Below are 16303 nucleotides of genomic sequence, written 5' to 3'. Positions count from 1 at the left end.
CTTCTTTTTGATTCTCTTAGAATATTTTTAAAGACCAGTTTTTATTGTGATGACATCCAGTACATCAGCTTTTTTTATTCTATGAATTATACTTTTGATGTTGTATCTAAGAAATTCTTATCTCACAGGTTCACCAAGTTTTTCTTTCTACATTTTCTTTTGGAAATTTATAGTTTGAAATTTTATGAGAATATAGATCTGTGATCCATTTTGAATTAATCTTTGCTTTTGGCATGAGGATGGATTTTTTATTAATACTTTTCCTATTCTGGCATGACTTGTTTAAAAATCTGACTTTCAACGGAATTGTTTTTGCAATATTCCAATAAATCATTTGGCAATATATAGCCATTTCTGTTACAGTGGGTCCTAATGTGATCTTAATCACTTCAGTATGCAAAATCATACAGTAGAAGTTGTAGGACTTACGGGGGAAATGGAGTTAGAGGTATAACACTAAAATCTTTTAACAGTGACACACTCAGCAAGTTATGGAATCATTCTTGGTGTTCACCAAAGACACATGGATAAAGAAAATGTGTACATGTTCAATAGAGTTTTACTTGGCCATAAAGAAGAATAAAATTATGTTATTTGCTGGTAAATGGATGCAACAGGAGAACATCATGCTAAGTGAGATGAAAAAAAAAAAAAAACACGCAGAAAGCCAAGGGTCAAATGTTTTCTTGCATATGTGGAATTTGTAGATTTAAAAAAATAGGAAAAAAAAACCGAATCTCATGAAAATAGAGAGAAGACCTGTAGAGTAGTGGAAGGGGTTTGAGAGGAAGAGATTAGGGGAGAACATGGGAACGTTACAGGGAATGAAATTTCCAGATTATGATGTATCCATGTACAAATGTACCACAATGAATACAGATTTCATATATAATTTTAATGTACTAATGAAAATAGTAATAAAAATAGAAGGGGATTTAGTAGAATAAAGCATGCACATCATGGGGCAGAGGAAGTTAGCAGTGGAGGGAAAGAGAAGGTACAGGTTTGGTTTTTTCATATAAATTTTGGAATCAATTTGTTGAATTAACAAAAAATTGCAGGGGTTTTTATTGAAGTTTTTAATTGAATCCATAGATCAGTTTTTGGAAAGGTGACCTCTTAACAACATTGAATCTTCCAGCCAATAAACACAATATTTCTCTCTATTTATTTAGGTCTACTTTTATTACTTTCATGAAAGTTTTCAATTTTCAGCATACAAATTTTGCATATATTTTGTATATTTTTGCCTGTGGGTTTCTTGGGATTTGGGGAGTGTTAAAATGGTACCTTTAAAATTTCAATTTACAAATCTCTGTTCCTAGTAAATAAAAATAAAATTGATTTTATATTCATATATTTAGTTTTTTGAAGGCTTTAAACAAAAATGCAACTTGCCTTAGCAAAATTTTGCTTTTTTAATATTTTAAAACTCTAAATTGCTACCTCGCCTTTGTCTGTTTTAAAGTTTAGGTCCATATGACAACTTTGATTTAAATGTTATTCTTTCAAAACTGTTGCATGATACTGTAGCACAGACCTGAAGGTAGGTATTGTGATCATGAGATTTAATCCAACAGTATTTCGCTTCTTCAAGTGTATCATTATGAAATATAGGCTGTTTTCTATTGTTGGTCTCGTTGTATAGTTTTCTTAGGAGTAATTGTAGACTGTCCATTAATTGTTTTCATGTTTAACACCTTATTTTTTTGTTGTTGTTTTCTATTTTCTGAAGGTTTTCAATGTTTTTATATTGTTGTTATAGACTTTGGACTCAGCAAGGAGTCAGTAGATCAGGAAAAGAAGGCCTACTCATTTTGTGGTACAGTGGAGTATATGGCTCCTGAAGTAGTAAATAGGAGAGGCCATTCACAGAGTGCTGATTGGTGGTCATATGGTGTACTTATGGTAAGTAGTATTATTTTTATTAATCATGTCAGAATATAGTTCATATTATTTAGAATTTTAGTTTAGTTAAAATTTTGGAATGTGTCACTAAAAATAAGCTTCTGTTAATTCATGATTAATGCTTAAAAGTTGTGGTTGGCTAGCTGTTTTAAAATAATTAGGATTTTAGTCTTTTGAAGTTGTTACTACAAAGGTAAATGGCAGCATTGTTTTAAACTTTACAAATTTGAGACTTTGAGCAAGGTATTTCAGATTCTAGATTTCAGAATGCTGATTTTAGCAGTTATATGATTTTTTATTTTAATTTGATATCTCAGAGTTTATCACCTTAACATACAATGTCTTATTGTCCATTTGTTTCAGGCATTGCCTAGAATGTAATCCTCTTGAAAGGAAGAATTGTGTTTTGTGTTACTTTTCATCACACAGTAATTAGACTAGGGATCATTTATTAGATGCTTATTAAAGACAGACTGACTAATTTGATATGAGATTACACATAGAATATATAGCAGTGAGTAGGATGATAGGTAAATAGCTATTAAATCAGATATAATTTGCTTCTGACATCTGATAATCCACTTTGCCTATTTATCACTGAATGACACAGTGTATGACACATCAGTGAGGTGGAAACTGACTTGAAGTATATTTGGCATTTTATCTGACCTAGAACACATACAATCTGGTTGTGGAAACAATTGCAATAGCTAAATAAACTATCCAGAAGTACTTTAGGATTCAGAGAAACTTCATAAAAGTTGACCTAGAAAAAGTAGGGGAGCTAGAACTCAGGTTATGCCTTGAGTGATAGGTAAAATTTGAATCGTTGCATGTCAAGAAGGATTGCCTATTTATCACTGAATGACACAATGTATGACACATCAGTGAGGTGGAAACTGACTTGAAGTATATTTGGCATTTTATCTGACCTAGAACACATACAATCTGGTTGTGGAAACAATTGCAATAGCTAAATAAACTATCCAGAAGTACTTTAGGATTCAGAGAAACTTCATAAAAGTTGATTTAGAAAAAAAGGGGAGCTAGAACTCAGGTTATGCCTTGAGTGATAGGTAAAATTTGAATCGTTGCATGTCAAGAAGGAGAGGATTATGATGATATCAGCAAAGGCTTTGGGAACTAGTTTGACTAGAGTAGTGAAGAAAGAGGGCAAAGTTGGAGGAAGTGAAACTGCAAACCTGTAAGTGTTTGTGTTGATTTTCTGAGAAGTAATACAATATTGTAGATTCTTAAACAGGATGCAAGTTAGAGAAAATATGTGCTTTATGAATATTAGCTTTGGCAGCAATATATAAGTGGATTGGAAGTATAAGAAACTAGAAATAGGGTGACTAAAAGAACGCCTTACAAGACACTTGTAAGATTCTAGAATTTAAGAAGAGGAAATCATTTCAAATGAAGTCATGACTAACTTTAATAACAGTTTAAAGTCATGACTAACTTTAATAACAGTTTAAGTGATACAGATGAAAGCAAGGATAAAGATCAAAGAAAAAAGTATCACTAAAATTTATGAAATTTAGGGATTGAAAGAGTGGTACATTAATAGAAAATGGTAATGACAGCTAGAGGGGAAAGAATTTACTTTTAACAAATGTAGCATTTGAGGGGTGGTTAAGATTTCCATGTCAACAATGTTATTTCCTTAAGTGACCAAGTTTTCTAGTTCTATTTTGACCCAGTCTCATGTAAATCTTGAATAATTTAATGATCATGTACTACAAGTTTCAAGTTTTTTCTAAGAAATTTTATTATATTTTCTAAGTTGTGCTAAATTGACTCTGAGGTTATTTTATTCTTTTAGTTTGAAATGCTTACTGGTACTCTGCCATTTCAAGGTAAAGACAGAAATGAGACCATGAATATGATATTAAAGTAAGTATGCACACTCATTTTATTTTCGAAACAAATCACTTGCTTTCAGTTTGGGGAAAATTAATTTGATTTTACATTGAGGCAAAAGAACATTTTAATGTTTTGTTATATTCCCTACAATATAAGGGACACTATTTGCCATTGTAAAAAAAAAAAGTTAAGATTTGTTTTTAGATTTGTCCATTTACAAGTGTGATCAGTTTAAGTAAAATTTTTAAAAATCCTCTTTTTCAGAGCAAAACTTGGAATGCCTCAGTTTCTTAGTGCTGAAGCACAGAGTCTTCTAAGGATGTTATTCAAAAGAAATCCATCAAATAGATTGGGTAATGCTTATTTTCTTATCTTTAAAATTATATACTGCAACTTGGGGAGTATAACTACATCTTTATTCTTACTTGTTTTAAGTGTTAAGTTCATTTGCGTTTGCTACACAATTATGCCTGGAATTGTGCATTTTGTTCTAGAAACAATAAACTTTATTATATAAAAGTTTAAAAGGTTAAAAATAGACTAGACTAGTTAATCAAAACTTTTATTTTATGTATATCAGTATGTATATGTTATGGATTACCTATTTTGACATAATTCACAGAATCTTACCTTGTATAGGTAATCCTTTTAGATATTTGAGGATAATTATTTTGTTCTTCCTAATATTTTTCAAAGTAAATAGAATGTTGCCATTGATACTTATTATATGACTACTTTCTGATAGCCTTTCTCTGGATCTAGATGTGATCCTATTATCCTATTTGAATTGTTTAGTTAAAATAATAGAATGACTTTATTCCTTGTAGTTTTTAATTTGTCATACAAACCTGAGGTATTGGGTTGAATTATGAAGTAAAGAAAATATACTTTTAATGTTATATTGAACACGAATTCACTACCCTGTACAGTTCATTATGAACATCAGTGCCGCAGTCTGGCTGGGCACAAAATCACGAGACACTCAGACCTTGTAGATTCAAACAGCAACTCTTTATTCCCGAACTCACACCAGCACTCTACACACGTTCTGAGGAAATCCACGTTCTGGGCCAAATCCACGTATTCCACCAGGCTCCAAGTCCCAAATACTTTTTGAATCCCAGGAGAACTCAATGGGAACTCAAGGAGCGGGCGTGCCTGAGGCAGCAGGATACACCCTATTCCCAGCAGGGTTCACCTTAAACCTGGAACCGCCCTAAACACAAGGAGCCGGGATACTCCCTATTCCCAGCAGGATACACCCTAAACCTGGATCCGCCCTAATCCAGTAGGATCCTCCCTAAACTCGGATCCACCCTGGTCCTTGAGCAGGGTCACCTTTCTCAAACATACATGCAATGTCACTGCAAATGTCCAAGGCAAGTCCTTCCTCTAAGCAACACGGGGTACGCTGGCAAGGAAATTGTCATACCTACTTGGCTAATGGCTCTCATCACATCAGTTTTTTTTTTTTTTTATTGTAGTGAAGTAAAAAGACAAATGAATAACATGCCAGAAAAGAAATCATAGATGTTTTCACTCTATGAAATGTGTATAATCCTATTAACTCTATGAAATGTGTATAATCCTATTAACAGATAATAGCCAATTAAACCAAGTAGCAAGATTTTTTTAAAGCATGCCATTAAAGTATTCTTTCCATTTTTATAGGTTCAGAAGGAGTTGAGGAAATTAAAAGACATCTTTTTTTTGCAAATATTGACTGGAATGTAAGTTGAGTAGAAAGTTTTTTTAAATAACTTTATATTAGAAGGAGCATAAAAATTATAAGTAAAATATATGGACTTTGCTGATAATCCATGTGTCATATTTAGAGTGAGATTTTTTTTATAAATATTGCAAATCATGGAATTTATCATGAACCAGTAGGTGTGTGGTAATGGTATATTTTTGTTTTATCAATTGTTATATCTGTTAAATGTAGTTAATCTTTTGCCCTTATTCTGAGCTAGGGAATATAAGAGGGAAAAAAAGGGAAAGGGTGTGAAGTACATAACAGATTCTTATAGGAAATGTATATGAAGAATGTAAGGTGTATTTAATTGAAAAATTTAAATGTATTAAGAATCTTACAAACAATCTTATTAAATTTTGACAGGATAGGAAATCAAACTGATAAATTCTACTGGGTCATGTATAGATTTTTAAAATTTGCTCTTCTCAAACTAATAAGAGTTTCTTAGATTTAGTTTTTGTTTGATTTATAGAGCAGCTTTATATATTTTATGTGTTAATCATAGTTAAACATTTTTGATATTATGTGGTTCTGTCATGAGTATTGAAATCCCCTCAAAAGGAAAAGAGTATCTATTTTAATGCAGAGATAGAAAGCTGCTATTCACTGATCAAGTCATTTCTTCCTCTGGCTTGTAGAACAGGTTTTAGTAGGCAATTTTATTTTATTTTTTTGTACCAGGGATTGAACTCAGGGGTGTTTAACCACAGAGCCACATCCCCAGTCTTTTTTATATTTCATTTAGAGACAACAACTCACTGAATCACTTAGGGCCTCACTAATTTGCTGAGGCCTGCTTTCAACTCATGATCCTCCTGCTTCAGCCTTCCAAGCCACTAGGATTACAGACATGTGCCACCATGCACAGTTTCAGTTGGCAAAATTTGATTATTGCAAAACTGTATCATCTTGTAATCCATTGGTTGTAATACCCCCAAACACCACTGAGTGGGCATGCATGCATGGGAGCTAGCTCTTTGTCATATCTCTGTAAATCTTAGGTATCTTTGTATTCCTTTTTCATTTTCTCACAGTGCTCTTCTATTCTTCCTTTCCACTTACCTAGAAAAAAGGAAAGTACATTTCTCCCATTGCTATATCTAAATAGTTTGTTTATTTTTTTAGATTTATATTTTTAACTAATACATTAAAACATAAATATGTACTTATGTATGGGGTACCATGCAATGTTTAGAGACATGTATGTTTTGTAATGTTTAAATCAGAGTAAACATGTCCATCGCCTCTGACATTTATCATTCTTTTTCCTAAAAAATATTAATTTTTTAGTTGTAGTTGGACATGATACCTTTATTTTATTTATTTATTTTTATGTGATGCTGAGGATAAAACTCAGCATGTGCTAGGCAGGCGCTCTACCACTGAGCCACAACCCCTTACCCCATTTATCATTTCTTTATACTAAAAATGTTCAAAATCTTTTGTTAAATTTTTTTGAAATGTACAGTACATTATTGTTATTATAGTGAACTTATTATGCAATAGTTCAACAGAACTTTTGATTTCTACCCCAGTGTAACTTAGTACCCACTGATGAACGTTTCTCACCCTTCATAATCTTTAATTTAAATAAATTAGTGGAAAGTTTACATATTTCAATATGTGAAAATTCCTTTAATGTAACTCTCTCTAAATTTTTCTATGGAACTGTGAGCTGTGAAAAAGTAATTTTCTAAAACATTGTTGCATACATATATTTTCTATCTTTTAAAACTAAATTTACTTTGAACTAACATGTAAAATCAGAAAATTATACATATTATTTAAGTAACAGTCCTTTGATATATGTATAGTATTTTAATTAAGTTAACGAATATCCTCAAATATTTGTCATTTCTTAGTGGTAAAAACTGGTCTCTGGTGCAATTTAACTCCACTCGTTGTGGGTCAATATTCTGTCTGGATGATCTCTCCATTGCTGAGATTAGGGTATTAAAAGTCCCTAAGTAGTGTAGTACAAGTCTACCTCTTTTTTAGGTATATTAATATTTGCATTATATATTTTGGTACTTCTGTATTGGATACATATATGTTTAGGATTGTTATTTAACTTTGCTGAATTGACCCTTTTATCCTTATATAGAGACTTTTCCTTGTCTCTGCATTTAATAAGATTGGTTTAATGTGATAAAAGTATGGCTATTCCTGTGTTCTTTTTGCATGGACTATTTTATTCTATGCCTCCACTTACAGTCTAAGTGTGTCATTAGTGATGAAGCAAGTTTGTTGTAGGCACTATATTGCTTTCCTTCCTGCCTTATTTGATGCTTCCTTTTTATATACTAAAAACTGGAACTATGATCTCTGACTTGATTTCATCAGCTTTTGTGAAGGTAGTTTGATGGATGAATAGGTATTCAGAGCGTCTGTGAGAAAAGATTGCCAGAGGAACTTAGCTGCCATCTTGCTCCACCCTACTGTGTTTTTAAATATAAAAATTTTAGCAAATGAGATTGTTAAACAAGACTGCATTTTTATGGGCTGGAGTTGTGGCTCAGTAGTAAGAGCACTTGCCTAGCATGTGTGAGGCCCTGGGTTTTGATTCTCAGTACCACATATAAATAAATGAAAATAATAAAGGTCCATCAACATCTAAAAAATATTTTTTAAAATACTGCATTTTATTCTGTGAATAAAGCTCTAAATAGTACATTTAATGTGCATTTCCATGGGAAATCATAGTACTTTAATTAAAATACATACTTATTGAAAATAATCTAACTATTGATTTTTAATAATATAAACATTATTGATTAATTTTCAGGTTGACATTAGGACATATTCCATATGGTTATAGCACCAATGAGAATTTTAATCAGCTTTTTAATACTTGAAATTGAATATTATATTCCTTGTGAATGCAAGTTGTGGCATAATTGCTGTGTTTTTTGGTCTCAATTGATTTGGGGCATTGTCTCTAAATTTTTTAAGAATTTAAATAACAGATATCTGAAGGAATTGTGAGTCTTATTTTAAGAACTGTGAATATTATGTTCTAATTCACCTTACTTTGTCTAAAGTGTTTGTAAATAGAAATATTATAGATTTCAGATTTTAATATTTGTATATTCGTATGTAATACCTTTGGGATGGGGCCAGTCTAAACATGAAATTCATTCATGTTTCATATATACCTTGTACACATAACCTGAAGGTAATTTTACAGAAGATTTTTAGTCAGCCTGCATTTTAGCTGCAACCTGTCATGAGAGATTTATTGTGGAATTTTCCACAATAATATCATGCAGACATTCAAAAGATTTTGGAATTTGGAGCATTTTGAATTAAGATTTTGGACTAGGAATGCTCAACATATATAATAACATTTTAAATGTTAAGTATTTTGTGTTACCCTGTTATTTCTAGAAATTATATAAAAGAGAAGTTCAACCACCTTTCAAACCTGCTTCTGGAAAACCAGATGATACTTTTTGTTTTGATCCTGAATTTACTGCAAAAACGCCCAAAGGTAAGTAATGCACGCTTACACATAAAATCACATTTTTTATTGTATTGATGATTAAATAAACTATAATCCTTGGTAAAATATTAATAATAAGTTTTCAAGGAGTAATGTACAGCGTTTCTTGGCCTCCTGTGAAGTAGAGTCTTTAAATAGAACATATCTATCAGAGAAGCAGGGACTAGAGAAGTGGGAGGCACTGTTTTTCCCATTTCGTAATTCTTTTGACATGCTATTGAAATATAGGGTAAAGGGCAAGAAATAAGACTCGAGATATATTATACAGACTCAGTTCAGATTTTGCTATGGTTTACTGATTGTGTTATCTAGTCATATATTTATTCAACAAATATTGAATGCCTACCAGGTAGTAGACAGTGAGGAAGTGGCAGTAACGAAAGAGACAAAAATTACTGACCACATGGAATATGCATACTAGGGATGAGAGACAAATGATATAGTATAAATCAAATAGTATGTCAGATGGTCAAATTTAATGGTTTCCTTTACATTTGAAAAACTGCTCACATTTTATACCATAAAATTCTGTATAATATTAATTATATAATTATTTGAACATTAGATTCTCCTGGTTTGCCAGCTAGTGCAAATGCTCATCAGCTTTTCAAAGGATTTAGCTTTGTTGCAACTTCTATTGCCGAAGAATATAAAATCACTCCAATCACAAGTGCAAATGTATTGCCAGTTGTTCAGGTAAATTCTACTTAATCACATTATTCAGTTTGGGAAAATATAAGTTTGGGGATAATTATTTTCTCTGTTATTGATGGTGGATTTTCCATAATTTTTTTAAAAAGTAATTTAAATGTGTTTCTATGTGGTTCAGAAAAAAAGAGAGTTAAAAACCTTAAATTATACTTAATGATCTGTATTGGCAAGAAAATGTTGGCAAAATCTAATTGATTGATCATATTGGCCTTGAGGAACCAGAAAGCTTGTAATTTAAGATTGATTCACAATCTATATAACCAATTTATAAATATTAATAAAACTTTTCTAGAATGAGTTATTTTGGAGATTTTAAGATTTAAGATGAACATATTTAGAACAAAAGATAGAAAATGTGAAAATATTTCATTCTTCTTATTTGTTTACTTTTTAAAATAAAAACAGATAAATGGAAATGCTGCACAATTTGGTGAAATATATGAATTGAAAGAAGATATTGGTGTTGGCTCTTATTCTGTTTGCAAGCGATGTATACATACAGCTACCAACTTGGAATTTGCAGTGAAGGTATTGTCACTAAGTTTAACTTGTTTGTTTGATATTTGCAATTTAAAATATAGGTTAACTGCAGACATTTTCAGTGGAATAAGAAAGAGAGGAGAGATAATATGATGCAAAAGAATTCTAAGAATATTTTCATTTTGAAATTCTTTGCAAGGCTTTTTTTGGTGGAACAATGCATTTCATGAAATTTTTGCTTTTGGATACTTTTAATGTACCATATTAAGATTGAGTGGCAGTGACAGTTACAATTCATTTGGAATGCATTATCATTTAATATTGTCTCAGAGAAATGGAATATAATATTAAAGAAAGTTCTTATTTGTTTGTTAAGTTTCAGTAATAGAACATATTTAAATATTAATGTAATAAGCAGTATCCTTGAGTTTTAAGTATCTGTTTATATGTATAAACACATGGAAAATATTCCATTCATTTTAGACAAAGAAAATGATTTTTTTTCTTTCATCCAATTTGTTAGATCATTGACAAAAGTAAGCGAGACCCCTCAGAAGAAATTGAAATTTTGATGCGCTATGGACAGCATCCCAACATTATTACTTTAAAGGATGTAAGTATTTTGAAATATAAATATAATCTATATTAGAGAAGTTATGACTTGTATCTTTATATTTGTACTGTTTATAATGTCATACTATAAAATGTGAAGACTTTTAAATTTACCACATTATTTCTCTTTTCCTAAGATTCTATACTCCTATTCTCATAGAATGCCAAAAACAAAACAAAACAGAACAAAACACTATAGTGGTTGGTAAAAAAGAGTGTCTTCATTACTTCAATATATTCTGGCTGGTTAAGTAGTTAACATTGTAATTAGCACCATTTATTATTCTATAGTTGTCTACCAGGTTCTGGAAGATTTTACTTTCTCTTTTTGGGGGGAGGGTACCGGGGATTGAACTTAGGGGTTCTTAACCACTGAGCCACATCCCCATCTCTGTTTTGTATTTTATTTAGAGACAGGTCTCACTGAGTTGCTTAGCACCTTGCTTTTGCTGAGACTGGCTTTAAAATTGTGATCCTCCTGCCTCAGCTTCCCAAGCCACTAGGGTTACAGGACTGCACCTGTAACCACTTATTTTCTTGATTATATAGCAGTTGGCTGTGGCATTATGGATTGTTTCTTGAGTTAAACAGTATTTGTAAAATGAACATATATTTATTTGTATGTACACATACAAACACGCTCCTCTCATGTCACATGCCTGGAGTGTGAAGGGTATAAATATTTTTCTGATTTATTTTCTTTGAAACACTATTTGAATACTGTATATACTTAAGACACCAGGTCAGAAAATGGACTGACAAATAATATGCTTACTGTTGGAAAGAAACTTCACTGTTAGGGATGAAAAAATAGCTGTAGTATATTAAAAAAACTTGATGTATATCATTTGAAAGTCATGGAGTTTTACTTTTCTATTTATATCATTTGATGAACTATAACTTACCAAAGTAAAAAAAAAAATAATGTATCTATTTTATATAATAGAGGTTCACTTGCAAAGTAAGTATAATTTAAACAGTTTATAATTATAATTGCAAATAATAACACCTTAAAATATGTTCTTTTTTAGGTCTTTGATGATGGTAGATATGTTTACCTTGTTACGGATTTGATGAAAGGAGGAGAACTACTGGACCGTATTCTCAAGCAAAAATGTTTCTCAGAACAGGAAGCTAGTGATGTACTGTATGTAATAACTAAGACAGTTGATTATCTTCATTGTCAAGGAGTAAGTTATAGTCTTCCATATAATTATGGGACCTATATCTTCATGAAATTATATTAGGAGTTGATGCCACCTAAAATGAATTGCTTTTTCTGCCACTTGTATATTTAGTAAAGAATATCCTAATAAAACTCATAATGTAGTAAAGGTTATGTATTAAAGAAATTGGCTAGTGCTTTATTAATTTTCTTCTGTCTCTTGGCCTTGATTTAATAGTGTATTAGTTTTAAACATGGTTTGAAGTATACAGATATGCCTAATCTTACCTTTGAAATTATTGAACCTAATCAAACTTAAAAGTGAAACAATTATTGAAGGACTTATTGTAACAATTGTTGAAATTATACCTGACATGTGAAGTTCTTGCAGTTCTCCTGTGTGCCTTATTATCACTCTCCCAAATATAGTAAGAAATTTAGATTCCAAACATTTGAAATATTAATATATTTTGATGGAGAGGCAGGCAGACTTCTTATTTTGCCTCCTGTCTTTTTTGTTTGTTTGTTTTTGTTTTCAGCACTGGGAGTTAGCCCCAGATCCTCACACATACTAGGAAAGTTTTATACCACTGAGCTACATCTCTAACCCTATAAATTTATTTTAAGATAGGGTCAGGCTAAATTGTCCAACCTAGTCATGTAGTTGGCATTCTCCTGTCTCAACCTCCTGAACAGCTTAAATCATAAGCAGATACCACTTTGTGCAGATATACCTGTCTCTTCAAAAAGAAGGCAACTTGCTCTTGAACTAAAAATTTCTATTTGGAGGGGAGCAGCTCTGGTCTCTTCCTATCATTTGTCTTTATAGGAGCTATTTTAACCATCTTCTATACTTTTGGGAGTGGTTTACCAGGGATTAAACTCAGGGGCACTCCACCACTGAGCTACATCCCTAGCCCTACTTGTACTTTATTTAGAGACAGGGTCTCACCGGTTGCTTAGTGCCTCATTTTTGCTGAGGCTGGCTTTGATCCTTCTGTCTCAGCCTCCCTGAGCTGGCTGTTTTACAGATTTTTGATTCAGGAGTCTGTTCAGGCTTTCACTTATATATAGTATTTCCTGAGTCAGCATTAATAGTTCCCCAGAATCTATTTTCTTTTTCTTCAAGCCAGAAATACTGCAGGATTTTCCATACATGTCTTTATCACCACTGTGTATTGTAGGGATTGCACACAACCCTGGAACCGGAACCTACTAATGTAGATCACTATATTTCTTCTTTGCACCAAATGTGTGTTTTTACCAGGTTCTTTCTACTTGTATTCACACAGCACCTTCATATAGTTGAGTTTTTATATTATATCCAGCTTTTAAGTTGTTTACTGTGTGTAGGGGTACATTTGGTAAGGTCTTAGTCCATAATATCCAAAAGTGGAACTGAGAGTTGAAATTGGAAAAGGTTAACAACACTGGTGGCTTGAGTGGAAACTGGAGTGTATATCTGATAAGAGATAATTTTCTGTGGATACTTTAGACCATATATCAGAGCAGTAGTCATTTTCAATATGTAATAATTAGGAGTTTATTTTCTGGGAAACATTGAAATGTTTTGTTTGGCAAATATTTAGCTAGCTATATAAATGTAATGCTTCTTTTACTTTATTTTCAAGGTTGTTCATCGTGATCTTAAACCTAGTAATATTTTATACATGGATGAATCAGCGAATGCAGATTCAATTAGGATCTGTGATTTTGGGTTTGCAAAACAGCTTCGAGGAGAAAATGGACTTCTCTTAACTCCCTGCTACACTGCAAACTTTGTAGCACCTGAGGTATTTTAAATACTTCTGTGTTTGCCTTTTATTAACATAACAATGCCATGTATATGTTAAGGCAGGCAGGTAAAAGCTGAGTTATCTTGTCCTTCCCAGCTGTAAACTCTTTCAATTAGTGAATTGCAGTAATACCTAAGGTAAATATTCAGACTAATAATAAGCATCTTAAACCAATCTGAATATAATAATCAGACTGTTCTGTCAGGCTTTATACTAGTTTTAGAATCGTACCATTTTTAGAACTGGGAGACAGGGTAAAGATAGGCCACAGCCTCAACATATTACATATTCTAAATGAGGAGACTGAGGCTCAAAGTACTTAAATGATTTTTCAAAACCTAACAATGGCTTAGCAACAAAATCAGTTTGTGCTGAACATGCAATTATTTATATCAGTTAGCATTATGTATAATATATAAGGTCAGTGGTATCCCCGATTTTCTTTAGGATCTTCTAACTGCCAGAGAAAATAACCACACAGGAATGTTTATAAACAGGGCATTATTTATTTTACAGTGGTAAATGCATTTACATGTAGATATCAGGGGGAAGAAATAGAAGATGTCAGACTGGCTTAGTAGAGGAGCAGATTTCATATATAGGAAGCACTAACTATTCCAACCATGGGATAGAGACTGTGATACTAGCACCTCCCACAGCAGTGAAAGTAAGTTTGGTGAAAAATGAGTTAGGGATGGCATTGGCTACAAAAGTTTCTGTATAAGTTTGTTTGTAAATTAAGAATTGTTCTTACATATATGAATATTTATAATTGGTATAAATCATTGTATGTTTAATATAAATCAAAATTGTACTTCAGGTTTGAAAATTTGAATTTTCAAATCAGGAAAAATCGGACAATAATTTAAAGATCTCATAGGCATATTTTATGATTTTATTTTTATAAATGGCAGCCCTTTCAAGCTAGTATTATATATTAATGTAATATATATTTAAAATAGCTATTGGAAAAATATTTTTCTAATAATCAAACTAGAAATATAGAAATATAACTTTCTGATAATGAAAAGTTCTCATTTTAAAATTTTATGAAACTTTTTTAAGATATTATTTATTTACATTAGGATTGAACCCAGGTCCCTGCTAGGCAAGTGCTCTACTGCTGAGCTACAGACCAGCCTTTGTTTTAAGATATTGATATTAAAAACAGGCATGACACTGTTTTATGGGCCTTTTATGATTTGAGATTATTTCATCATAGTTCGTATGGAGTCCTGGTTTACTAAGAGAACAACTTATTTTTATAGCTTTAGCCTTATTATAGGGAGAGAACATTCATTCACCATTTAGGATATGCATCACTTCAATCAACCTCTTAAGGTTTACTTCATAGATGTGCTTTACTACATAACTGTGTCCCAAAAGTTAATATATCTCCTTTTTTTTATTAGTTTATGAAGGAAAAATTTTGATGTCATATTATTAAACTTGTATTTAATGCCTACTGAGGTCTAAATGTTCATGATTGAATGGAGCTTATGACAGATCTGAGGAATGTTGTGTCTGCAGCTTCTGATAAAGTAATATTGAAGTTACCCTGCTTTGCACTGGCTCTGGCATATGTTTTGATCCAAATGTGAATTAATTTAAACTTTAGAGCAAAGGGAATGACAATATCTGTATATTTTACTTTTTGCTAACTTAAGAAGCCAAATTTCAGATAAAGTTATGGCAGTGACTACTTGAATTGTGATTTCCTTCTCCTCTGTATTTAATTTAATGCGAGTAAAAACATGTGTGACAAAGCCTCTGTACTGTATTTTTATTCATCACATCTCCCTACCATGTTTCTTTTGTAACTGCATGTTCTCACTATTGTAGGACATTTGAGACTAGATCTAGAACAAAAGTGAATTGCTTCTTCTTTACCCATACAGTATGTGTTTTAAGTATCAGGTTTTCATGGTCAGCCCTATTTAAGCATAGTTACACCTCCTGCACACTTTCTCATAACTAGGAAGGTTATAAAAGTATGGGTTGTTTTGTTTTGTTTGAGAAAAAGACTCACTGTATTGTCCAGACTAGCCTCAGACTTCTGGGCTCAAGCAATCATCCTGCCTCAGCCTCCTGAGTAGATGGCACTACAGGTGCATGCCACAGAATCTGGCAAGGATATAGAAATATGAAATACCAATAGCTGATTTGTTGTTTAACCCTCACCTACCCAGCTTAAACAATGGCCCTCAAGTGTGGCTATGCAATGGATAATCAGGGAAGCTTTCAAAGCTTCCTAAGGCAATCAGAGAAAATATGGGATTCTCACAACTGTAAGAGGTGATGAGAAAACAAAAAGAGCTAGCGGTAAAGGTTTATGTTTTACTAGAGCATACCAACTTAAGTTTACTCTGATATGAGTAGTTTATCTATAGTGGTATTTATTAAGGCCACTGTATTCTCTACTTCTATTATTTACTTAAGGCAAATTGATCTCTCTCTTTTTCTTCTCCCATCTCCCTCCCTATCTCTGTCCCTCTGTGTATATG

The 16303-nt window shown here is 32.0% G+C and overlaps 1 protein-coding gene across 6 annotated transcripts in view; it reads left to right on the top strand.

Annotated features, from left to right (window-relative positions):
* The window catches only part of RPS6KA6 (ribosomal protein S6 kinase A6), a 97505-nt gene that overhangs the window by 63094 nt on the left and 18108 nt on the right, over positions 1-16303 (top strand). For all 6 annotated transcript variants that reach the window (XM_081277837.1, XM_081277836.1, XM_081277835.1 and 3 more), the window contains 10 exons: positions 1766-1908; positions 3737-3807; positions 4042-4130; positions 5449-5507; positions 8921-9023; positions 9601-9731; positions 10152-10274; positions 10750-10839; positions 11870-12028; positions 13635-13796. In XM_081277837.1, coding sequence (XP_081133963.1) covers positions 1766-1908; positions 3737-3807; positions 4042-4130; positions 5449-5507; positions 8921-9023; positions 9601-9731; positions 10152-10274; positions 10750-10839; positions 11870-12028; positions 13635-13796 — 1130 coding nt within the window. The remainder of the gene's footprint in view (positions 1-1765; positions 1909-3736; positions 3808-4041; positions 4131-5448; positions 5508-8920; positions 9024-9600; positions 9732-10151; positions 10275-10749; positions 10840-11869; positions 12029-13634; positions 13797-16303) is intronic.

The sequence above is a fragment of the Spermophilus citellus genome, assembly GCF_964194105.1.
Source record: "Spermophilus citellus genome assembly, chromosome: X".
Lineage (NCBI taxonomy): Eukaryota > Metazoa > Chordata > Mammalia > Rodentia > Sciuridae > Spermophilus > Spermophilus citellus.
The sequence above is the reverse complement of the archived record's forward strand: the minus strand, read 5'-3'. Positions and strand labels throughout refer to the sequence as shown.